The following is a 24,287-nucleotide window of genomic DNA, read 5'->3' as shown; positions in this document are numbered from 1 at the left end:
GGTATGTAGACACTTACCGGTGGTAGGGGTACAGTCACAGTAACCCCCACCAACCAAACAATTGAGGGGGCACAATGCTATGCAGAAAACTGCACCTCTACGCCATTGATTTCTACACAATACAGTTTGAGGCCCGATTCACATCAGAGTCCGCTTAGGGACCCCCCGAATGGAAACCTATATGCATTAAAAACTGGTTACCTTCAGGAAACCCACGGACCCCATAGACTTTAATGGGGTCCGTGTGGTTTCCGCACGAAACATGCGGAGAGAAAATTGCTGCTTGCAGGACTTTTCTCTCCACATGTTTCATGCGGAAACCACACGGACCCCATTATAGTCTATGGGGTCCATGGGTTTCCTGAAAGTAACTGTTTTTTTTAATGTGTTTAGGTTTCCATTGAGGAGGAAATCCGAACGCCTGAAATGGGTTTGCAGAAATCCAAACAATTGCATTCATTGCATGATTAGGAGTTACAGAAATGTCTGCAACAAGTCTGTCATGTGTGAACAGGATTGAGATTTGCATAGAATACATTACAGGGGAAAAGAATAGTTAGAGATTTGCTCATCCATAATAAGAACACTTCATACTGGCGGGGATATTGCGTATACGTTTTTGGCCGGTAATACCAGCATGTAAGGCAATCCCTGTGATCCGGGAATGCAGGTAGGAGGAAGCCTGTCGCTGACAGGAGTTGTCACTGAAGTCAGGAGCGCAGATCTCCCACAGTGACTAGTCCCGGTCTGACAAGCTCGGGCATGTCCACACCTCTCAGTTGTCAGACCAGACATGTAAAGGGAAGGTGATCACACTTTGATCTGTTGATCAGAGTCGGCTTCGCTGTGTGAACATAAACCATGATGTGCTCAGCGTTCTCACCGTGCACTACATTGCTCCTAGATGTGACACTTGTCACTGCAGCGGTGACAACCAGGCCGGTGTGGACCCCTGTCATAGGCCAAATGACAGATATGCATATTCAAATGAGGGAACAGCAGGCAAGCACAAGGCTATGTTTAGAGCACCACTTAGAGGAGATCTGCATATTCAATCAGATCTCCTCCTGTCATTATCCGCCTTCCGGCAGCCAGAATACTTAACTTAAATAATAAGACGCAGCGTTTATTTGCAACTATTCTAAGAAATTAACCACTTTCTCCTATATAGAGTTAAACAAAGAGGTCTGAGGATTAGGCCCGGTTCACATCTACGTTCGGGCCATTCCGTTCCCCTCTCCACATTTTTTGTGCAGAAACCACATGGACCCTATTATAATCTATGGGATCCACAGGTTTCCTTAGTTAACCACTTTTTTATGCGGATTAGGTTTCCATTTGGGGGGTCCCCAAGCGGACTTCCAAAACGGAAACCCATGCACAAATGTGAAACAGGCCTTACGCTGGGTTCACACCTGCGACTGGGGTCTCCGTTCTATGGTTTCCGTCTTCTGCATGCCAGAAGACGGAAACCATAGACCGGGTCCGGCCGTGCGTGGCGGTGAGCGTTTTGCGCTCTCCGCCGCGAAACCGGATTTTTTTTTATCTGGACACAGAGTAGTGCATGTCCGACTCTGTGTCCGGATTATAAAACCCGGTTTCGCGGCGGAGAGCGCAAAACGCTCACCGCCGCGCACGGCCGGACAGCTTTCTCACCCATTCAAATGAATGGGTGAGAAAGTCTCCTGCAGGTTTCCGTATCCTGCCTGTGTTTTAGGCAGGAAACGGAAACCTAAGTACGGAGACCGGGCCGCAGATGTGAACAAGCCCTTAGCCAGAGAGAAAAGCATCTGCAAAGATGGCCTCTCACTTTGGAGAGTGCCTCCATGCAGTACAGGGACAGCCATCTGAATCCAAATAGAACGGTGTAATACTTAAGGTCTCCTGCGGAGGCGCTGCGTAGAATTTAAACACTTGCTACGGGATCCCACCACAGATTACAGCGGGTTCGAGCAGCAGGATGTCCCATGATCAGTATATCAGAGGAGCCGTCTGACTACAAGGGACATCCAAAAGCAAACAAACAGGGGGAAGTATTAAAATGGCATCCCTATAGCACAAGATGCATCCGAATTACTAAGAGGTTCTTAATAATTCTTGCTAGTGTAGATGAGCCTGAACTAAAAATCGACGTCAGTCGGGAACTGGCATAGATTTCTGGTATAATTCACGCCCCGCTCCTCCCACTGGCTAAAAATGTGGAAAATAGGGTGCAGGAGCTGAGTGCACCATCCTGTGGCAAAAATGTACCAAGGTGAGGTCACCCAAATAATCTGGGACATCGGGGTGGATTTATTATGCCTCGTACTCCCATTTTCTGGCGTACAAGTTCACAATTATGCAAGTTTTTAAAACTATGCACCACCTTCACCACTCTCCCCAAAAAGGGGCATGTGGGGGGGAATTTATCATCATTTACACCAGAACGCTGGTAAAATGTGTATTTTAGGGAAAAACTTATAAAAAAAAAAAAACGAAAACATAAAAGCACTTGAAATTTATGCCTTTTTTTCTTTAAAAAAAAGTCCCCCAAAAATACCACAAAATTTTTGTATGTATCAATTTTTGTATGAGGGAATAGAAAGTCACCACAAAACTCCTTGTATAAATGTATCCTCAATGATGAAACAACGTTGAGACATTTTTAGTACATGAAAGAGGAATTTGAGGCAAACCCTTAGAATCTTCTTCAAAATCCTTACAAATTTCTGCAGTATGAACATAACATTAAAGGAAATGTTCGGGGAATATTTATTCATGTACCCGGTCCGGCAGAATGCCCTGTAGGGCCAGGGGAGGAGTGGGCGGAGCAACCTGGGGAGCCGAAAACGGCCTCTAATCACATGAGTCAGGCTTGATGATGTCATCGGAACCCCCAACTCCATCAAAAGCATTCCGCCAGCACACGTAAGTGAATATATACCCCCCAACAAACCTATTGGAGAATGTGCCACATTTTACACTTTTCAGCACTTTAAAAAATGCACCAAAATTTTGGCGCGGCGTCGTATATTGACATTCGAGTGCACTCCGTGTTGCATTTACTTCTATGGGGACTTGCAATCCGTTCTGTTCCGATGACACGGAACAGGATAGGACCTGCTCTATTTCTTTAGAATGGAAGGGACCATTGGACGTCCCCTTGGGTTGCACACTCGGACGTGTGCATGGACCTTTAGAGTTCTGGTACAGTCTACTGATGATAGCGTCTTAGACAGCAAGCTTTCAGATATTCTTATCACTTAGGCAGGTAGCCCGAGGCAAGTGAGAGAGGCACGTAGTCATGTCAGGCATCTCACTTCAGTCTTACATTCCTTTTGATTACTAAGGATGAGGTATTGTCTGTCCAATATAGGGAATGATGCCAAGTCTGCAGGCACCAGTTATGCCAGTCTCTGCCTCGCCATATTTGGTATGATGATGTAACATGGTGATACCGAGCACCACTGCAAGACTTGCGGCTTTGTTGCGGGAAACGATTGTAAGATGTTCTCCACTTAAAGAGAGTTTTACTATAGACACATATCCCTTCTACACAGGTCAAGGGGTAAGTGTCTGATTATTGGGGTCTGACTTCTGGGACCCTCAGTTATCTGGAGAACCAGGGCACGCAACTTCCAGGTGAATGGAGCATTACAGCACAGGCGCAGCTGTCGCCGCGCCATGCACCTCTATGGGGCTATTGGAGATTGCCGGTCTGGCAGCTCCATAGAAGTGACTGAAGCCATGCAAGTCCATGCAAATGGGGCGCTCATGAGAATTTGTGTATTCCCGTTCTGAAGAGTGTTGTGGTTCCATGCAGTCCGACCCCCGAATAATCAGTGGATAGGGAAAGTGTGTGTATAGTTGGATGACCCCTGTATACTTGTCATTTCACCACCTCAGCCGTGACCCTGGGCACATGACATCACCAGGAGAACACCAGATACCGCAAGGAGGCCCAAAAGACATAATGGAAGGGAAGTATGAATGTTTTTATTTTTACACCTTCCCTGGGCCTCCACCTATTATACTATGGGGTATGAAGAACAATTTGGAATATTCAGTACGAGCCGGTTCTCCCATCTCTACCCAAAAATATAAAATGGTGATTCAAATGAGGAGTTCAGATGACATTCATCTACCCCCTACGACAACTTTCAGCAACAATCTGTGTTATAGGACTATTACCCAAAACATTTTAAACAAACTTCTGCAACCCCTCACAATATCTCTATATGCATGTCTCACACTTCTTAGTAATTCTGCAATATAATCCACCAAGCAGGGTGCAGTGTTTCTAGCTAAACAATGACCGACACAGTCCTCAACGATGTGCTGTTGTCTCCCCGTAGTGGTTACAAGGAGTTAAAACACTTCCTACTTGATGACACCTATGTAAATAAACAGGTGCAACTACTAAGGTACAGTCAGCAGGAACAATAAGTCTCAGGCCCTACGTTGAGTATTTTGCTGCGATTTCTTAGAGCCAAAGCCGACAGTGGTTACAATAGGGATGGGAAATATAAATGGAGTTCTTATACTTCTACCTTCTGCTCAGTCCACTATTGGCTTTGACTTAAAAAAATGCAGAAAAATCTGCAACAAAAATAGCTTTTCTGCAATGTAGGGCCTAATAGAGCTTGGGGGGAAAGAGCAAATGTATTATAGATCTGCAAAAATATCGCCATGTGTCCAGGTGATGTCCTCTGTATCTGCATCAGTAGCTAGAAGTATAAGGAAAATGTTTGTTCTCCTACCATCCCATCATCAACCTGACGCTCAATTACTCCTTCTCTGAAATAAAACTTCCTGGACGTCGTCATCAAGATACAGGACAACAAAACTGAGACATCGCTGTATCGGAAGCCGATTGACCGACCAACCTAACTAAGATGGGATAGTTTTCATCCGAACACAAAGAACTCCATTGTCTACAGCCAGGCCATCAGATACTATCACGTATGTTCAAACCCTGCAGATAGAGACGAACACTTTGGAGGCCTTAAAAACACATTCTTGAGGCAGGGTTACCATCCCAGAACAATTGATAACCAAATCACCAGGGCCACCAGAATACCAAGATCGGAGTTATTAAAATACAATACCAAACAGGAAAACAATCGGGTGCCCCTGGTTGTCACATATAACCCACACCTAGAGACACTGAGAGGAATCACACGCAAATTACATCCACTACTACAAAAAGACTACCGTCTAACATCCATATTTCCAGATCCCCCTCTCATGTGCTACAGACAGCCACCAAACCTCAGGAATATGGTTGTCAGCAGCTCACTGTCACCTTCAACTAACACAGGAACATTTCCATGCGAACAGAAAAGGTGCAAAACCTGCCCTCACATACTGACCACTGACAGGATAGAGATACCAAACTCTAACAGGGAATATCAAATCCGAGGTACGTTCACCTGCAGCACACCTAATGTAGTGTATTTGATAATGTGCACCAAATGTCCCACTGAAAATCTGTATGTTGGAGAGACCAGACAGCAGCTTCAGCGTATGAATTCAAATCGCCATACAATTAGAGAACGAAGAATGGACCTTCCCGTGTCAAAACATTTCTGCAATGAGGATCATAATATCACCGATCACATAAAAATTTTGGTTTTAAGAGGGAATTTTAAATCAAGGAAAGAGCGACGGATTTATCATGGGAACATCAGTTTTGTAGTGTGAAAAAAAAAAAAAGTTCTAAAAAATTTCCTGCCACATGCGTCCATTTCCAAGAAAAATGGGTAATCTGTAGCCGGCCATCGCAGCCTAACTCATGGCGTCTTATGCAAGAAAAATGTATGGAAATGCTTGTTTTTGAGCACAATCTCTGACATGTAGAACATTTATTAAGACTCAGAGTCGTGCACCTCTTAAGATATTGGATGCAACAGCGCAATCCAAAAGACTTCAGATACAGAGGGCTCAGTCGGTGCCCGCTGTGTGACGGATGCACGACTTAGATCTGAATGGAACCTAAAGTATATTAGGAAAATACATATATTGAAGAATTTAAATACAAGGACAGCCTGACTGACTTATTGTAGGCTCTCATTTATTTCTTAGTGCAACTACCCCCTCTAGTGGTGATATGATGTATAGCCTTGAGAACTAAATGTACGTTTCCTGACCACTACTATTAAATTGTTGATATAAATTTTTACTGTTTAACCAAAAGACCCATTAATCTCACCACGTAAGCCTATCTAGAAGGTAGCATAGCAGTCAATGGCAAAGCTGCAGGCAGTCAATTGGAACCCGGGACGTACATATACACTCCGCGTGCAGAGTACATGGATAGGGCTTCCTTTCACAAATTTTAAAAACATAGCAGAAATTTACTAGGCAGAATTCTTGCTAAATTTATGCCAAGAATAGGAGTACATGCTGTGCACCAGCTTTATTACGTGCTTTAGGGTGACGCCGAGTTCGGATTTTTGTTCATCGGGACTGTTTGGGGACCTGAAGAACAGAACCCATTGAAGTCAATGCGTTTCTGTTTTGCAGCGCTGATTCTTACGCAAGTTATCAGCACAGCGTTATTCCGTGTGAATGCCCCCTTAGGTTCGGAGCCCTGCCCTCTAGCAGTCCAGAGAAACATCCACTTCCCAAACACTGTCTTTAGACTTACAACAGAAGCAGCAAGGATCGGCAATCGATCATATATTTATGGGATATCCTGAGGTTAGGCCATAAAAAACATAAACCTGGACAACCCCTTTCATATAAATTGGATTTCCTCACATTACATTCATTTATAATGGACACTAATAGAACATCACCATAATTGTGAATCTGAAACACTTGTGCTTTATTAAGCTTCAATACTTGTGCATAGAAGTACATATAATATATATGAAATATTTGCCATTAAATCAGCAATAGTGAACTGGTGATCTTCAAGCAAGTGAACTCCTTCAAGACAGCAGCTGATCTGGTGCTTTTCTAACATCAGCCATGTCGTATGCCCAGACCTGGTTCAACCCAGAACCTTCAGTGCATGTTGGCAACCATCCCGTCAATGGAAAGCGACAAACAATCACCCGGGCATCATCGGGAAGTTCATCAGCTAACTTCTTCTTCAGAGCTTCCACCTACAGGGAAGAAGAGTCATAACATGGATTTATATTACTCCTGTGCTGCAAAGACACTGCATTACTTATATGTACTGATAAGTTTCAATCTATTTTATGGATTTGAGCTGTAGTCCCAATTCTGTAGGCTTCAGGCCTGGCTCAGTATCTCCACATTGCTTGCTCTTACGACACCTGCTTACACATTAACCAGAATACCAGACCTGCTGATATCAGCGATGTTCAGCCATGTAATGTTATATTTTAACAGTCTCACTGTATTGTAGAAACTAAAGTAAATGGTACTGAGCTGCAATACCAAGCACAGCCACTATTCAGTGCATGGCGCTATTCTTGGTAAGCATTGAAGAAGCTGTCAAGCTCATTCAAAAATTGTGACCCCCTACAGATTGGTGGGAATATACATATACACCAAAGACATTCTGATAAGGAATGTAGATTGTGAGCCCTATATGGGACAGTGACTGACAATATCTGTAAAGCACTGCGGAATATGATGGCGCTATATAATATATATATATATATATATATATATATATATATATATATATATATATAATCCATGTCCAAAACCTGCTTCAAATTACCGTATATACTTGAGTATAAGCCAAATTTTTCAGCACAGTATTTGTGCTGAAAAGGCCCCCCTCGGCTTATACTCGAGTCAGCAATTTTTTTTAATTTTTTTTAAGGGGTGGGGGTGGGGGGGAATCTATGACCAGCTGCAATATCAATGTATAGAATCTCCCATAAAATAGTGGGGGGAAAAAAGAAGCTTTTAAAAAAAATAAAAGTTCTAAATCCCTCCTTTCCCTAGAATACATACAAAAGAAAATTACTGTGAAACACAAACACATTAGGTATCCCTGTGTCTGAAAGTGCCCGGTCTACTGAATATAGAGGATCTGCAGTGCTCCTATTCTGTTGGGAAGAGGTTAATAGGAGCACTGCAGATCCCCTATATTCAGCCAGACTGAACTCCAAGTAGGGGGGGGGGGGGAAATCAGTCCTCAAGCTCAGGGAAGGGGCAGACAGACAACCAAAACACTCCCTCCTCTTCCCCAGCACCCAGCAACTACTGCACCCAAAAACGCCGACCATTTTAATTTTTGAAATTTTCCAGTAGCAGCTGCATTCCCCCCCGGCTTATACTCGAGTCAATAAGTTTTCCCAGTTTTTTGTGGTAAAATTAGGGGCCTCGGCTTATATTCGGGTCGGCTTATACTCGAGTACATACGGTATTCACTGTGAATGTACTCTTAGAGTGGGTTAACACTAACTATATTTAATGTCTTCTGCTCTCATCAGCCACGGGATAAGGTAGGGTTAACACTAATGTTGGTGTCCTCTCAGAAAAAAAACCCAAAACGGACACCTATCATAACGGACAGTAACTGATGGCTATCAGTAAGTGTCTGTAATAGGTCTGTTGTCCATAGACCTCAATGTTAAAAAAAATAAAATAACAGACACTTGCTGTCCATTTTGTAAAATGGACAGAAAAGTCCTTCATGTAGGATTTTTTTGTCCACTTGAAAAAACGGACATGGTTATAAATAGACACTAAAGGGCACAAGATAAAATCCCATTGAAAAGAACGGAAATTGCAAAAGGACCAGCTAGTGTCCGTTACTAGAGACGAGCAAACAATATTTGAAACTCCCATTTCGAATAGCACGCTCCCATAGAAATTAATGGATGTAGCCGGCACGGGTTAAGCGGCCGGCTTCCAGCAAAGTCTGTGTGCCGACCGCTTCCATTCATTTCTATGGGAGCAAGCTATTCGAAACGGCTGTTTCGAATAGTGTTCGCTCATCTCTATCCGTTACTAAAATCTTGTACACACAATAGCCACAGACACTGCCGAGCGGACACCAATGGTAGTGTGAACACCCCCTCAGAACGAAAGACATTAAAGAGGACCTTTCACCACCTACACAAATTCATGTTCTTTGTATCTGTTAATAGACGTTGCTTCACTAATTCCAGCACAGTTGGAATTTTCTCTTTAGCCTCTGCCATTCCTGAGCAACAAGCACAGTTAGTTTTGATGCCTGATAATTTATTTAACCACTTTCGGACCGCCCATAGACTATAAACGTCCGGGAAGTGGTTACCTAGTAGCCGGAGCTCCCAGAGGGATGGCAGGGAAGGTTTATTCCCTTCCCTACTTTCTCGATCGCTGTGTATACAGTGCTCAATGAGCGCTGTATACACAGCTATGGGTGCTGCCATGATACGGCCACCCTCTGACCTGGTGGTCACGTGATCCGCTGGGCTCAGTGTCTTACAAGAGCTGCTGAGTCCTAAAGGACCCAGATTAGCTCTGTAAGTGTAAAGAACAGTGTGCAGGAGGCTGGATTCTTCCTGCAACTGAGGCTAAATGTAGCAGTCCCAGTTGCAGGGGAAATCAGCCTCCAATACAAAAAAAAAAAAAAAGTGATCAGGTGTCCCCAAAGGTCTCTTATGACCTTATGGGGACACAATCTGAAAAAATAAATAAATAAAAAAGTCTGAAAAAATGAAAATAAAATAATAATAATAATAATAATAAAAAAAAAAAAGATACGCTAATAAAACGCTGTTAAAGGTTATAGCCCCACCCCCGCCAACACCATACAAAATAAAAATTACCGTAACGGAGAGGAAAAACTATTTTATAAAGTGTTTCAGTGACACTTTGTGTTATTAAATTAAATAAAATAATAAAGTGAAAACCAGACACAATTTCCCTCCTATTATGTTTATATTTTCCCGGATATAAAAAAAAAAAAAAAATTAAAAACACATTCAAAAATAAAAACAACATAAAATAAAGCCCTATGTGTCCCCGAAAAAAAGACGCAAAAATTAGTTGAATGAGACATACGAGAAAAATGTTACAGCCCTCATAATCGCACATACAAAAAACCCGAAAATGTGTCTGGTCCTGGACCACAAATTGGCCCGGTATTGAAGTGGTTATACTCTGTAATGTCAGGTGGGCGGTGTCAGGCAGGGGGTGTGATTCAGAGCTCCAATCAGAGGCAGCCAGTGTCAGAGCTTAGAATCACACCCCTTGTCTGCTACTGCCTGACCCCGCCCTCCTGACAGTACAGAGCCTAAATAGTATATCAGGCACCAAAACTGACAGCAGTGATTACTCAGGAATGGTGGGAAGTAGAGAAAAAAATTCTAACTGCCAGAATCAGTGGAGCAGCAGCTATTAAATGATGCCAAAGACCTGGACTTGATGGAGGTGGTGAGAGGTCCTCCTTAAACTACAAATGTGAATTGGGCCGCCTGGTGTCCATCTGCATTTACCCACAAGTAAACATAAATAAATAACAATAGAAGCGTTATTCAATTTTTTGTTTTACTGTTCTGACTGTAGACTTTTTGTTCTGTTACAAAAGTAAACTTTTTTTTTAATTTTTTTTTTTTTTTAAAGTTGTGTTTTTGAACAGGCGCAAACCATGGGGGCTTCATCCACATCTGTCACTCTACTATTGTTAAGGTCCGTTGTTCTCATCCTGTGACGGATGAGTGAACATATTCTTAGAGGGAATAGAATTAGTGCAAAGTCAAGTTCTAACAGTAACCTGCTGTAATTTTTTTGATCTGACAAAATAAAGTTAAAGCTGACGTCTGACAGGCGCCCATGCCAGCTTCCCATTTTTCTCACCCTATTACGGATAGATGTTCATAGACTATCAAAATAAAGCATAGAGGAAATGGGGGAAACGGAATTTATACTCAGCCAACTTGCAGCATCAAATCAATCTCCAACATGTAGTTTTATTCCACCCAATTCAGAAGCTCAGCTCGGAATACACTCCCTCGGCTCGGAGCTTGACAATGAGGAAATCCAAAATAGAAGTTGATTCCAGCCAGGTTTCGTGGAAAATTGAAAGTTTGTCGACAAAGGTACTAATCCGAAACGCGTCAGTCTGACGCCCATGCTCCTGTTGAGATGGTTGCTGTCATACATGTTATGTTATTTTAAATAATAAAGAAGAATCTTTCAATTTTCCACGAAACCTGGCTGGAATCAACTTCTATTATCAAAATAAAGGACAAGCTGGCTGCTTAGTCATCGCCTGTGTAATTGCATTTACAAATTTTAGGTGAAGTATTAATTTTGTGCATGCAAATTACCCGTTTTATAGACTAAAAAAGCGCAATTACACAATTTCGACCAGGACATAAAGTTAATGAAGTGCAAAAATGAACTTCACATTCGCGTCGTTCTGTACAAATCTGCTAATGACAAAAAAAAAAAAAAATCTGCTCATAACCCAGTTCTGTGCTGGTGACTGCGGTAATGAGCACATTATTATTAGAAATCTTTATAAGTCATGTTTACTTGCTCTCCCTATGGCTTTATATACAGTCTCCCTCCAGAGAGGTTTATTTAAAGAGCGCATGTACCTAAAATTACAAAAGAAAAAAAAAAAAAAACCTTTAGAAATCACCTTTCAGGTGTGCCTTACTATCAATCATGAGATGCCATTATGTACTTCCTCACCTTTTCTCTTCGTTCGACAAGAGGATTGTTCCAAGATGTCCAGCTTTTCAAAAAAACATGATTTTGCAATACTATGTCACAGGATGCCTATCCTATATGTGGACAACTAGTGGTTGTGTTGTGAGTGGCAGCCTGTCAAAAGTTTTGGTAGCAGGTCAAAATATTGGCCCAGATTTATGAATAGTGCAACTTAGGGCTCGTTCACATCTGCGCCCGGTCTCCGTTCATACAGGATTCTGTTTCCTGCACAAAACAGAAAGCTGCAGGACTCTTTCATACCCATTCATTTGAAAGGGTTTGAAAGATGTCCGGCCGTCAGCGCCAGTGAGTGTTTTATGCTCTCCACAGCGAAACCGGTTACCCGTGCTCACGGCCGGAACCGGGCTGACAGGTTTCCGTCTTCTGCATGCAGAAGACGGAAACCTGAAAATGGAGCCCGGCGCTAGTGTGAACCCAACATCAGTCTTAAAAGAGCCCAGATTTATGACCGATGCTGGATGATAAATCTGACCTATCTTTAGACTTATACCACTTTTTAGGTGGCTTGCTACTCTTTATCAGTATATCGGCGTATCGTGGCACACTTCAGCCCCCTTTCTTTGAGAATGCACATTCATATGTCTAGCATGCCCAACCTAGATCAGTGTCTAGTCCTAAATACAATATAAATTTGGCCTATTGTATTGAACTTCTTAACCAAATTCGAGTTAAGGCAAGACTGGACACATCTGTACGTCCTTCTAGGAAATTCTCATGTTGACAGTGGCTGTCACAGTTAACACAAGTGAATATAAGCCACGACTGGATGACGGTGCAGCACACTAGAATCCAGTCGTGGCACTCCGCTCCAGATTAGGCCCAAATGAATGGGCCTAGTCGGGAGGGAGTGTCTTCAGGCGGATGTCCGAGGCTGAACTGCCTCGCAGAAAAAGAAATGACTGGCACCGCTTTGATTTCAATGGGAGATCAGTATTTTCCGCGTCAAAATCCTGACTAATAAACACCATGTGAACTCAGCCTTAGGCTGCGTTCACACGGAGTAATGCGACGCTCATTCTGACACGTAAACACGTGTCAGAGTGAGAGCTGTAAAACAGAACCCCATTGAATTCAATGGGTGCCGTCTTACGTGCGCTACACATTGAATGGGTTGAAAAGCCTCCTATTGATTTCAATACGTAGCGCGCATAAGACGGCACTTATTGAAGTCAATGGGATTCTGTTTTACAGCGCTCACTCTGACACGTGTTTACGTGTCAGAACGAGCGGCGCGTTACTCCTTGTAAACGCAGCCTCACTCCTATGCAGAAAAAAACAGGTCTCTACATAAAAAGGCACAGCTCTGGTGTCCAGGAATTTGGGACATTAAAAAGGCCCTTATGATGTTACTTATAATTGGTTGTCATCCAGGTTTTCTGGAAACACAAGGCTCCAGACTGAAATGAATGGGCACCATCAGACTTCTGGGTGGAGCACAAATGACAACCCTCTAACAAGACATTTTTGCAAAATAAATGCCAACAACCTTTGCAAATGTCAGACCCTTCGGATCTCAAGAACCTAGGAGGCCTCAACAAGCCTCATTCCTTGAAGGCCAGTCAGTGTTCTTATTCAAAAAAAAAGTGGAGTGTAAGCATCTCCCATAGATCTGTGGCAGCAGTAGGGAGTCAGGAAGGATGGAACCCACCTCCAAAATTTTTTGCCCGGGGCCTTGACTTGAGAAGTGAACACAAGTAAAACTCCTATAATGGAAGACTAGTACTCACAACGCTAGGTGCCAAGAACACGGTCACATTATTGTACTTTGATAGATCAGCCTATAAAATAATAAGCAGAAATGAACTTTGGATTTTACTACTGTTAAAAAAAAGTTACACATTGAAATAAGATTTACTTACCGCCCAAAAGTCCTGCTTAAGGAAAGTTGCTTGGTCTTTAGAAACCCCTTTCCGGTATGCCAAAACTTTTGCCAAATTGAACAAAATAGGATTTAACTCATAGCCAGTACCGTGAAATCCCGCCGATGCTGCCGCCAAAACCTAGCACAGAAATCACGGTCTGAGTTTTTAACCCAGCAAATAGAACATAGACATTTTGGTTCCAGAGATGCAGATATTGAGATATCTAAGGAGTCTTCAGCGGAACCCAACGCATCATCCCAGCCCTACAAATAGATTAGGGTCTCCTGAATCAAATGAGGTTTTCTCCTTGTCAATCGGTGTCTCTGTTGCTGAAATATTGCAATTTATAGTAAATATGCAAATGAGCCATTTGGCGCAATAAAGGCTCATTTGCATATTGTCAAAAACAGCAATATCTAGCGACAGATTGTCTTTAGTAACTTTTTGTATTAAGACCTCTTTCTGTTGAAGTTCACAACAAAATTAAAACCTCTTTTACATACATAAGCAACCAATATAATAGCTGTATTCAATGCCCACAGAATACCATAAAGCATGGATACACAATACAGGGTGTTTTCGGCAGTTTTATTTTAACCCCTTCCCACCATATTCTAATCACAGATCCATATGAGGGCTTAATTTTTGCAGGACAAACTGTACTTCATAATGGTACCATTTAATATTCCATACTGGAAAACTGGTGAAAAACCTCAAGAGTCATCTGTATCTGTAAGGGTCTGTTCACGCAGAGTTTTTTGGCAGCGGATTTTGACGAGGAATCCGCCTCAAAATCCACTATAAAAAACGGCTCAGGACTGTAGATCACATGACCATAAACTGGGAATAAGTAGAATGAATGACCGCAAACAGAGATCTAGAAAATCCTGAGGAATTGATATAAAGTATAGGGGAAAACTGTACAACTTTTTATTATACAAACATTTGTCTCAATATTGGTCTGAAAAGTGGACAACCCCTTTCAGTCAAGGCACCAGAGTTACGCAAGCAATATTTAACCGAACCATTAATTCCAAAATTTGCAAAAAAGAAAGGGACATTGGAAAAACTTTTTGTAGCCACCAAGCTAGTTGCTTCCTGGCAAGCCACTTACCCCTTGTTACTCTTGCAAGATTGTAACCTGTTCACTTCATCTGCTGTGTCTACTTGACCCCCAGATACACCACTTATAAGTCCAAAAAGCCTGGGCAGATCTAACCACATTACATGTTCCCGTTACTAGACATAACACTAAAAGCAATTTTTTGGTTTCTCCTCTGGTTATTAAAGGTGATAAGAAGAGATACGCTTCCCATGTTTCTTTAGCACATCCTCGTACTTGTTGTCTCGGATCGGCACAAAGCCAATAGACGAAGGATTCTCATCACTTTGATCATTGAGAATACAACAGGGCCCTTTTTATGACTTTAAGGTCGGGTTCAGATAGGAGTTTTTTTGGACCGGATTTTGACACGATGACAGTCTCAGAATCTGGTCCAAAAAATGGCTAGCCACGATTGGATGCCAGTGCAGTGCACCGGCATCCAGTTGCGGCATTCTGCTCCGGATCAGGCCCAAATGAAAGGGCCTAGTCAGGAGGGAGTGTCGCGAGGCGGATGTCCACGGCTGAATCCACCTCAAGAAAGGGCATGTTGCTTCTTTTTTCCGAGAGCAGGAATAAACCGCTCACGGAAAAAGGAAATGACAGGCTCCCATTGATTTCAATGGGAGGCGGTTTTTTGAGCCGGATTTTGACACCGAAAAAAAAACCTCCTGTGTGAACCCGGCCTAAATGTTACAGTGTCATATTGTACAATTACATCTCCCTTACCAGTCTACCATCTCCCGATCCAAGGTCAACCAATCTTCCTTTCCGCCCATGCAGTAGTTTTATCACATTAGCAGTTTGAGTCTTGCAAGAAGGTATGAATGGGACCTGCATAAAGAAATAGATGAAGGGGACTGAGCTGTAATACCAGATGCAGCCCATAGACAGGAGTGGTGCTGTTTTTGAAAGAAAGGTGTTATGTATTTATGACTTCATAGAACCCCTTAAAATTAACCCCCTAAGCACCTGAGGAAAAAAAAAACATTATTTTTGCTCTTTGAATTTCAGTCAGAATTTATTTTATTTTTTTGATGAATAAAAGATTTACAGGCATAGACGTACTTGTCATGCAATTCTTAATAGAGTCCATTATTTGTGATCCACATCATTTACTAATACTTAAAAAATAAATAAATCCCAGAAAACTCCTTTATGACCTTATGATCATACATGCATAACTGATTGGTAAGGACCAACAGCCAGTCCCAGAAGGATTAGCTGTTTGGGACTGCTCTGATCCCTGTACTATACTGTGTATGGAGCTGGAAGCAGTTTGCTCCATACACTGTATAGTGGCCAGGTGGTTTACTGCAACTCAGTTCCTATTGACATCAAATGGAGCTGAGCTGCAGTAACACTACACAGGCTCTCTGTCTCATGTGTGTTCTCTGACTGTATAAGACTTCATATGTGGCATCCTATCAGTTTTTCTACTGCTAATAGTCCCAATATGGCTGCAGCACGTTTTATTTTTTCTTCCTGAGGCATTACTACTGCTGGAGGAATCAGCCACTTCCCTCATGAGCTCGTCATAAAACTGAAGGTATCTATGGATGGAACTTCCCTTGTAACAGGGAGTAAAGAGTTGATTTTGCTACAATGTAGACACCTAGTGGCAGGAACTTGACAGGTTTTTAAAGTAAAAAACAGCAACATTTTTAAATGAAGGCATTACACTTTAGTCCTATAAAGGAGACTAAGTTGTCTGAAATCTAATGACTATTTAAAAGGGGTCTTCCAAGCTGAAGACCCCTGCATACTGTCCTTCCCTCGTACACCAACAACCACCTTCAGCCAGTGCAGCTTGCGCTGTGTTGGTGTTTGAGCTGCCCAGGGGTTCTTGGAAGCAAAAAAAGAAGGGTTGTAGAGAAGTTATGGACTGTGGTCCACTTGCCCCTTGACCATTCTTGTCCTTCACCTCTTACAGGATTCATGTTGGAGTTGCTGTTCAGCCTTGCAACATCCAAATATGGACCATCCTGAGTAGTTTTCTCAGTTGTAGTTCGTAAAGAGCAACAAGGATAATGTCAACATGTGGGGATCAGGATCTTGAACTGAGCTCCAGCAGTATGACACAATGGGGCTATCAGGGAGTGGAGTAAAAGCTACAGAAGACTGAAGATGGAGGATGTGGGAGAACTTCTGATGGTCTATTAAGAGCTTAGCAGAGAGAATGGGCACTTCTGTAGTCTACATCTATGAGTGGACATCACCTACGAACCAGCAATGGCTAATTGGAAAATACCTATAGATTTTCAACGTGTACAAGATATAGAACTACAACAATTGCTCTATCTGCAAAGTAACACTTGACCTAGGGCTCTGCAACTATCTTTCTTTACCGCCATTTGACTTCCATCAATTTTTCCAAGAACGCAGGGAGATTATCCCAGACATCTTGGAGAACTAAGCACAGATCTTCTGTGGATGTAGGCTTACTCCAATCCTTCTGTCTCTTCATGTCATCCCAGACAGACTGGATGATGTTGTGATCAGGGCTCCTTGGGGAACATATCATGACTTCCAGAAATGGCAAAGATCCTACCGAATATTGATGGAATTTCGCTTTTTCTTTCCTTCATTCACATCAATTTGTTGATTGAGAAAAAGAATAATTTTCTACCAGGTATCGTTGTATGTGCACTCTTCCATATTAGGAGTTTATTTGGTAAACTAACTAATTCCAACTGGACTTATGTAATGACTGTAAAAGTGATATTAACAGGGCCTAGGCGGAACAGACCTATCACCGAGATGACAGCCATAAAAATTGCAACTGCGCCTCTGGACTAGATACGCAATATCGTTATAAAGTTACTAAGTCATTATGTAGATGATACACTATGTGATCAAATGTATCCAGACACCTGGCTGAAAATGACTTAAAAGTTCATGGCGCCCTCCATCGGTAATGGAGGGGGCTTGCACCCCTTCTTGTTTTGCGTGGCACTATCACAGCACAGGTCTACATTGATGTTTTAAACACCTTCTTGCTTCCCACTGTTGAAGAGCAATTCAGGGATGGCGATTGCATCTTACAACACGATGGAGCACCTGTTCATACTGCACACCACAATAACATCTCTGTAATGGACTGGCCTGCACACAGTCCTGACTTGAATCCTATAGAACACCTTTGGGATGTTTTGGAACGTCAACTTCGTGCCAGGCCTCACCGACCTACAGCGATACCTCTCCTCAGTGCAGCACTCCGTGAAGAATGGGCTGCCATTCCCCAAGAAACCTTCCAGCACCTGATTGAACGTCTGCCTGCGAGAGTGGAAGCTGTCATCAAGGCTAAGGGTGGGCCAACACCATATTGAATTCCAGCATTACCGATGGAGGGCGCCACCAACTTGTAAGTCATTTTCAGCCAGGTGTCGATACTTTTGATCACATAGTGTATATTTCTATTAACTCTACAGTAATATTCACAAGTGGCCATTTCCATTAGTTTAGTAAATTTCAATGTGTATCATGGAAACTGTTTAGAAATGATCCATATAACTGCTTTAACCATATAATGCTCACCTTAAGTTTCCAGGGAACTTTGCGGAAACCTGGAAAGACAAACATGCCCCAAAGAGCATACACAGAGGCTGTCACTCCGGCTACAGCCCATGGCATATGCGAATTAGGCTCTTCATTAAAAAGGAATTTTGTAGACTTATCGGATAAAATTGTATCAACGCCATCTTCCATTGTCCCCTGAACAACCCTGCAAACAGAAAATCCGGGCCATAAATCTTCTATTGACAAAAAAAAAATAACACCTGTTTTATTTCATACTTAGGAATATAGACAGTGTAGATGAGCCTTATACCTGTAGACATTGTCAGGGAGTCCATGAGGTGATTCCTCTAGGCCCATATATTTGAAAGGGTCACACATTGCCTTTGTGAACACCAATAAGGACTTTTGTTCATTATGTGCTCTGGAATAAAGGGATTGTCCATGAATTGAGCAAACCAGGAGGAGGCCAGGGGAAGGTTGCACCTGTCCTCGGCACGCTGTTGTCCGCTGCCATTGTACATCTGGTCTTGCATGGACGCTCAAAAGGAATCAGTGACGTCCTTTCCAGACAGCCCTGTGGTCAATGACTAATCTTATAGCGCTAGACTGAACAGACAAAGGGGTGACAGGGAGGGGTATGTTATGCTTCGTTCATATCTGCGTTTGGTAATCCGTTCGGGGAGTCCACATGGAGACCCCCCTGAACAGTATACCACACACATTGGCAAGCGCTGTGCAGTGAAAGCACACGGACCTCAGACTATAATGCTCACCACACGGTGTCCACACAGAACATGCAGACAGAAAAGCACTTTTTGATCTACTTTCATGTCCGCACGATTGCTGCGGGCAGCACACGGACCCCATTATAGTCTATGGGGTCCGTGTGCTTTCACTGAACACAGCTTGCCAGGGCGTTCGGTAGTCTGTTCGGGTGGGTACCCATGTGGACTCCCCGAATGGATTACCAAACGCAGATGTGAACGAGGCATTAAATGGTCCACTCATAAGGATTACGAAAAAGGTAATACAAATAAAAGTGTTAATGGTATTGGCAGTCACCAGTAATTTGGGAACACATCACAGGATGTCAATGTTGGTTTAACAGGAGCTGGAACCCTCCTTGATAGAAATGGCTGCAGGTGGACAATATTGATGCGTTAAAGAGGACCTTTCATCACTTGGGGCACATGCGGTGTTATATACCGCTAGAAAGCTCTGCGGACTCTTTGCTTCCATAATACCTATAGGGAAACCGTCAGCATTTCTGTAGATATAACTTTTTTTAGGCCATTTCCACTGCCTATATTTTTCTGCAAGGTGTACACGGGATTCGCTGGAAAAAAAAAAAACCTGCTGCATTTATGCCCTGTGGGGCCTCGGCCATGGAGGAACATCCGACTGAAGTTCTACTAATCATTGGTGGGCTCAGTGATCGGTCCCCCAGCTATTCCCTGACCTGCAGCTAGGGGATAATCGTCCAGAACAACACAATCCCTTCAATGACCAAACTACCCTGCGTCCTTAAAGGGTTAATCATTTTGACACTTGTCGGTTTTCTGACATGAGTTACCGTAACTTCACCACCCGAGCAGAACCAACACGGTGAATCATCTTTGCTGGAATAAGAAGTCATGGGGCAAAGATGCAACAGATTTACACCAAACCAATACAGCTGCAGGGTGGGCAAGGTCCATGCTTCATGTGCATGTGTCGCTATTAGCTTAGTAGGTTGTAAACAATCTCCCGCTTCTCCTGCCCTGAGATTTGCCATTTTCTGAAGATTTTTATAATAAACCTATATTTAGAAGGTTGATTTAGCAGAAAAATAAGCAAATCAGAGTAAAAATGCATGCCAGTGCTTATAATGTATTGTGGATTATTGTGCAGGACACTGACATTATAGCAGTCTGCATTATCACTAGTGTTGCAGGTATAGGCCACCTACCTGTCTCCCAGCACTTACCTTCACAACTTTCTGACACCTGCAACTTCATAACTCGCAGCTCTAATCCCTGCTGTTTATCAGGCGCAGTACACCACACCCACCACCAGGGGGCGGGAAGGTAATATGACTGCTTGTTTAACTCATAACAGCCTGGTATAAGGCTAGCGCTATATCTACGTAAATACAATGCAAAAAGTGACAAAAAGCTATCACCACGACCAGAGAGAGCTATGTGCCATCACTGGAATACAAGTCTTAGTCAAAGGGAAGTGGCAGATATAGGTTCCTGCTGACAAGTAAGATGGCGTCTTCGCATTCCTGCGTGAGGAGGACGTGACGTTGGTATGACGTGCAACCGTAGCCTAGTAGGGCATGATGGGAGTTGTAGTTTTAGGACCACAGCTGCAGAGCAGTAGCTTGTAGAGTGCTGTGTACTTCTAGTATGTGTACTTACTGTCATGGAGTCTTTATCCTTAGAGCCTATTGACACTATATAGCAGTCTGTGTGTGGGGAGGAGGAGGAGGAGGAGGAGGAGGAGGAGGTGGAAGAGGAGGAGGAGGAGGAGGAGGAGGAGGAGGAGGAGGAGGAGGAGGAGGAGGAGGAGGAGGAGGAGGAGGAGGAGGAGGAGGAGTTTTGCAGCAATTTTTGCATGCTCCAGCCTGCTGGGGCTTCCAATGCTTGGGTTGAAAAATAGAGTGTGCTTGGGTTCTTGAGCGGCGGCTCTAACTTCTGCGGGCTGGTCGGTGGCTGCTGGCCTTATCTGCATATCCTGAACAGGGCCCGCCCCCTTCCCTTCAGCAGGGAATTGGCTGGTCCGCGCGGCTTCCAGCTGCCACCTGGAAGCCAAAGGAGCCTGCTGCCACATAGCTCATCTTGCCCTTTGGGGGCTGTGATGTTCACTTCTTTAGCGGTGCCTCTTCTGGGGCGCTCTCCTTGAGCTCGCCCAGGACCGGGGCCATGGCCTCGGACCCCGGGGGGCGGGCCTCTCACTCGGTATACTCTGGCTTCTCTTCAGAACGAACAAATCTTTCGCCTTTTACTAAAGATTTCCGTGGAGAGGAGCGAAACTGAGTTTTGCAGCAATTTTTGCATGCTCCAGCCTGCTGGGGCTTCCAATGCTTGGGTTGAAAAATAGAGTGTGCTTGGGTTCTTGAGCGGCGGCTCTAACTTCTGCGGGCTGGTCGGTGGCTGCTGGCCTTATCTGCATATCCTGAACAGGGCCCGCCCCCTTCCCTTCAGCAGGGAATTGGCTGGTCCGCGCGGCTTCCAGCTGCCACCTGGAAGCCAAAGGAGCCTGCTGCCACATAGCTCATCTTGCCCTTTGGGGGCTGTGATGTTCACTTCTTTAGCGGTGCCTCTTCTGGGGCGCTCTCCTTGAGCTCGCCCAGGACCGGGGCCATGGCCTCGGACCCCGGGGGGCGGGCCTCTCACTCGGTATACTCTGGCTTCTCTTCAGAACGAACAAATCTTTCGCCTTTTACTAAAGATTTCCGTGGAGAGGAGCGAAACTGAGTTTTGCAGCAATTTTTGCATGCTCCAGCCTGCTGGGGCTTCCAATGCTTGGGTTGAAAAATAGAGTGTGCTTGGGTTCTTGAGCGGCGGCTCTAACTTCTGCGGGCTGGTCGGTGGCTGCTGGCCTTATCTGCATATCCTGAACAGGGCCCGCCCCCTTCCCTTCAGCAGGGAATTGGCTGGTCCGCGCGGCTTCCAGCTGCCACCTGGAAGCCAAAGGAGCCTGCTGCCACATAGCTCATCTTGCCCTTTGGGGGCTGTGATGTTCACTTCTTTAGCGGTGCCTCTTCTGGGGCGCTCTCCTTGAGCTCGCCTCGGACCCCGGGGGGCGGGCCTCTCACTCGGTATACTCTGGCTTCTCTTCAGAACGAACAAATCTTTCGCCTTTTACTAAAGATTTCCGTGGAGAGGAGCGAAACTGAGTTTTGCAGCAATTTTTGCATGCTCCAGCCTGCTGGGGCTTCCAATGCTTGGGTTGAAAAATAGAGTGTGCTTGGGTTCTTGAGCGGCGGCTCTAACTTCTGCGGGCTGGTCGGTGGCTGCTGGCCTTATCTGCATATCCTGAACAGGGCCCGCCCCCTTCCCTTCAGCAGGGAATTGGCTGGTCCGCGCGGCTTCCAGCTGCCACCTGGAAGCCAAAGGAGCCTGCTGCCACATAGCTCATCTTGCCCTTTGGGGGCTGTGATGTTCACTTCTTTAGCGGTGCCTCTTCTGGGGCGCTCTCCTTGAGCTCGCCCAGGACCGGGGCCATGGCCTCGGACCCCGGGGGGCGGGCCTCTCACTCGGTATACTCTGGCTTCTCTTCAGAACGAACAAATCTTTCGCCTTTTACTAAAGATTTCCGTGGAGAGGAGCGAAACTGAGTTTTGCAGCAATTTTTGCATGCTCCAGCCTGCTGGGGCTTCCAATGCTTGGGTTGAAAAATAGAGTGTGCTTGGGTTCTTGAGCGGCGGCTCTAACTTCTGCGGGCTGGTCGGTGGCTGCTGGCCTTATCTGCATATCCTGAACAGGGCCCGCCCCCTTCCCTTCAGCAGGGAATTGGCTGGTCCGCGCGGCTTCCAGCTGCCACCTGGAAGCCAAAGGAGCCTGCTGCCACATAGCTCATCTTGCCCTTTGGGGGCTGTGATGTTCACTTCTTTAGCGGTGCCTCTTCTGGGGCGCTCTCCTTGAGCTCGCCCAGGACCGGGGCCATGGCCTCGGACCCCGGGGGGCGGGCCTCTCACTCGGTATACTCTGGCTTCTCTTCAGAACGAACAAATCTTTCGCCTTTTACTAAAGATTTCCGTGGAGAGGAGCGAAACTGAGTTTTGCAGCAATTTTTGCATGCTCCAGCCTGCTGGGGCTTCCAATGCTTGGGTTGAAAAATAGAGCTTGGGTTGAAAAATAGAGTGTGCTTGGGTTCTTGAGCGGCGGCTCTAACTTCTGCGGGCTGGTCGGTGGCTGCTGGCCTTATCTGCATATCCTGAACAGGGCCCGCCCCCTTCCCTTCAGCAGGGAATTGGCTGGTCCGCGCGGCTTCCAGCTGCCACCTGGAAGCCAAAGGAGCCTGCTGCCACATAGCTCATCTTGCCCTTTGGGGGCTGTGATGTTCACTTCTTTAGCGGTGCCTCTTCTGGGGCGCTCTCCTTGAGCTCGCCCAGGACCGGGGCCATGGCCTCGGACCCCGGGGGGCGGGCCTCTCACTCGGTATACTCTGGCTTCTCTTCAGAACGAACAAATCTTTCGCCTTTTACTAAAGATTTCCGTGGAGAGGAGCGAAACTGAGTTTTGCAGCAATTTTTGCATGCTCCAGCCTGCTGGGGCTTCCAATGCTTGGGTTGAAAAATAGAGTGTGCTTGGGTTCTTGAGCGGCGGCTCTAACTTCTGCGGGCTGGTCGGTGGCTGCTGGCCTTATCTGCATATCCTGAACAGGGCCCGCCCCCTTCCCTTCAGCAGGGAATTGGCTGGTCCGCGCGGCTTCCAGCTGCCACCTGGAAGCCAAAGGAGCCTGCTGCCACATAGCTCATCTTGCCCTTTGGGGGCTGTGATGTTCACTTCTTTAGCGGTGCCTCTTCTGGGGCGCTCTCCTTGAGCTCGCCCAGGACCGGGGCCATGGCCTCGGACCCCGGGGGGCGGGCCTCTCACTCGGTATACTCTGGCTTCTCTTCAGAACGAACAAATCTTTCGCCTTTTACTAAAGATTTCCGTGGAGAGGAGCGAAACTGAGTTTTGCAGCAATTTTTGCATGCTCCAGCCTGCTGGGGCTTCCAATGCTTGGGTTGAAAAATAGAGTGTGCTTGGGTTCTTGAGCGGCGGCTCTAACTTCTGCGGGCTGGTCGGTGGCTGCTGGCCTTATCTGCATATCCTGAACAGGGCCCGCCCCCTTCCCTTCAGCAGGGAATTGGCTGGTCCGCGCGGCTTCCAGCTGCCACCTGGAAGCCAAAGGAGCCTGCTGCCACATAGCTCATCTTGCCCTTTGGGGGCTGTGATGTTCACTTCTTTAGCGGTGCCTCTTCTGGGGCGCTCTCCTTGAGCTCGCCCAGGACCGGGGCCATGGCCTCGGACCCCGGGGGGCGGGCCTCTCACTCGGTATACTCTGGCTTCTCTTCAGAACGAACAAATCTTTCGCCTTTTACTAAAGATTTCCGTGGAGAGGAGCGAAACTGAGTTTTGCAGCAATTTTTGCATGCTCCAGCCTGCTGGGGCTTCCAATGCTTGGGTTGAAAA

The 24,287-nt window shown here is 45.1% G+C and overlaps 1 protein-coding gene and 8 non-coding genes across 11 annotated transcripts; 8 read left to right on the top strand and 1 right to left on the bottom strand.

The window, feature by feature from the left end:
* Positions 1–6,807: 6,807 nt before the first annotated feature.
* On the bottom strand, positions 6,808–20,578 carry LOC142198216 (adenine nucleotide translocase lysine N-methyltransferase-like). 3 transcript variants are annotated; one of them, XM_075269158.1, is made up of 6 exons: positions 20,523–20,578; positions 18,139–18,325; positions 15,331–15,435; positions 13,497–13,637; positions 13,365–13,415; positions 6,808–7,091 (listed from the first exon to the last, which is right to left on the bottom strand). In XM_075269158.1, exons 2-6 carry the CDS (start codon positions 18,307–18,309, stop codon positions 6,915–6,917), a joined length of 645 nt encoding a protein of 214 aa, XP_075125259.1. In that variant the 5' UTR covers positions 18,310–18,325; positions 20,523–20,578; the 3' UTR covers positions 6,808–6,914. The 3 variants fall into 3 exon arrangements, with proteins under 3 accessions (XP_075125259.1, XP_075125250.1, XP_075125265.1); XM_075269149.1 differs by lacking the exon at positions 20,523–20,578 and adding an exon at positions 20,087–20,374; XM_075269164.1 differs by lacking the exons at positions 13,365–13,415; positions 20,523–20,578 and adding an exon at positions 20,087–20,374.
* Positions 20,579–21,064: 486 nt separating this feature from the next.
* On the top strand, positions 21,065–21,180 carry LOC142190871 (U5 spliceosomal RNA). Its single transcript, XR_012714521.1, has one exon. It is a non-coding gene; the product is annotated as a U5 spliceosomal RNA (small nuclear RNA).
* Positions 21,181–21,505: 325 nt separating this feature from the next.
* LOC142190870 (U5 spliceosomal RNA) lies at positions 21,506–21,621 on the top strand. The gene has a single exon (XR_012714520.1). It is a non-coding gene; the product is annotated as a U5 spliceosomal RNA (small nuclear RNA).
* A 306-nt stretch (positions 21,622–21,927) lies between these two features.
* Positions 21,928–22,043, top strand: LOC142190869 (U5 spliceosomal RNA). The gene has a single exon (XR_012714519.1). It is a non-coding gene; the product is annotated as a U5 spliceosomal RNA (small nuclear RNA).
* Positions 22,044–22,368: 325 nt separating this feature from the next.
* LOC142190868 (U5 spliceosomal RNA) lies at positions 22,369–22,484 on the top strand. The gene has a single exon (XR_012714518.1). It is a non-coding gene; the product is annotated as a U5 spliceosomal RNA (small nuclear RNA).
* A 325-nt stretch (positions 22,485–22,809) lies between these two features.
* LOC142190867 (U5 spliceosomal RNA) lies at positions 22,810–22,925 on the top strand. Its single transcript, XR_012714517.1, has one exon. It is a non-coding gene; the product is annotated as a U5 spliceosomal RNA (small nuclear RNA).
* A 344-nt stretch (positions 22,926–23,269) lies between these two features.
* On the top strand, positions 23,270–23,385 carry LOC142190866 (U5 spliceosomal RNA). Its single transcript, XR_012714516.1, has one exon. It is a non-coding gene; the product is annotated as a U5 spliceosomal RNA (small nuclear RNA).
* A 325-nt stretch (positions 23,386–23,710) lies between these two features.
* LOC142190865 (U5 spliceosomal RNA) lies at positions 23,711–23,826 on the top strand. Its single transcript, XR_012714515.1, has one exon. It is a non-coding gene; the product is annotated as a U5 spliceosomal RNA (small nuclear RNA).
* Positions 23,827–24,151: 325 nt separating this feature from the next.
* LOC142190864 (U5 spliceosomal RNA) lies at positions 24,152–24,267 on the top strand. The gene has a single exon (XR_012714514.1). It is a non-coding gene; the product is annotated as a U5 spliceosomal RNA (small nuclear RNA).
* The last annotated feature ends 20 nt before the right edge of the window (positions 24,268–24,287 follow it).

The sequence above is a fragment of the Leptodactylus fuscus genome, chromosome 1 (assembly GCF_031893055.1).
Source record: "Leptodactylus fuscus isolate aLepFus1 chromosome 1, aLepFus1.hap2, whole genome shotgun sequence".
Lineage (NCBI taxonomy): Eukaryota > Metazoa > Chordata > Amphibia > Anura > Leptodactylidae > Leptodactylus > Leptodactylus fuscus.
This window is presented reverse-complemented; position numbering and strand designations above follow the sequence as displayed.

Excerpts from the sequence above, each read along its gene's own strand:
- LOC142198216 (XM_075269158.1), bottom strand. The coding sequence starts at position 18,309 with ATGGAAGATGGCGTTGATACAATTTTATCCGATAAGTCTACAAAATTC. Across the intron at positions 15,436-18,138 it reads AAGTTCCCTGGAAACTTAAG|GTCCCATTCATACCTTCTTG; the intron begins GTGAGCATTATA and ends TTCTTTATGCAG. Across the intron at positions 13,638-15,330 it reads GATCGGGAGATGGTAGACTG|GTTTTGGCGGCAGCATCGGC; the intron begins GTAAGGGAGATG and ends TTTCTGTGCTAG.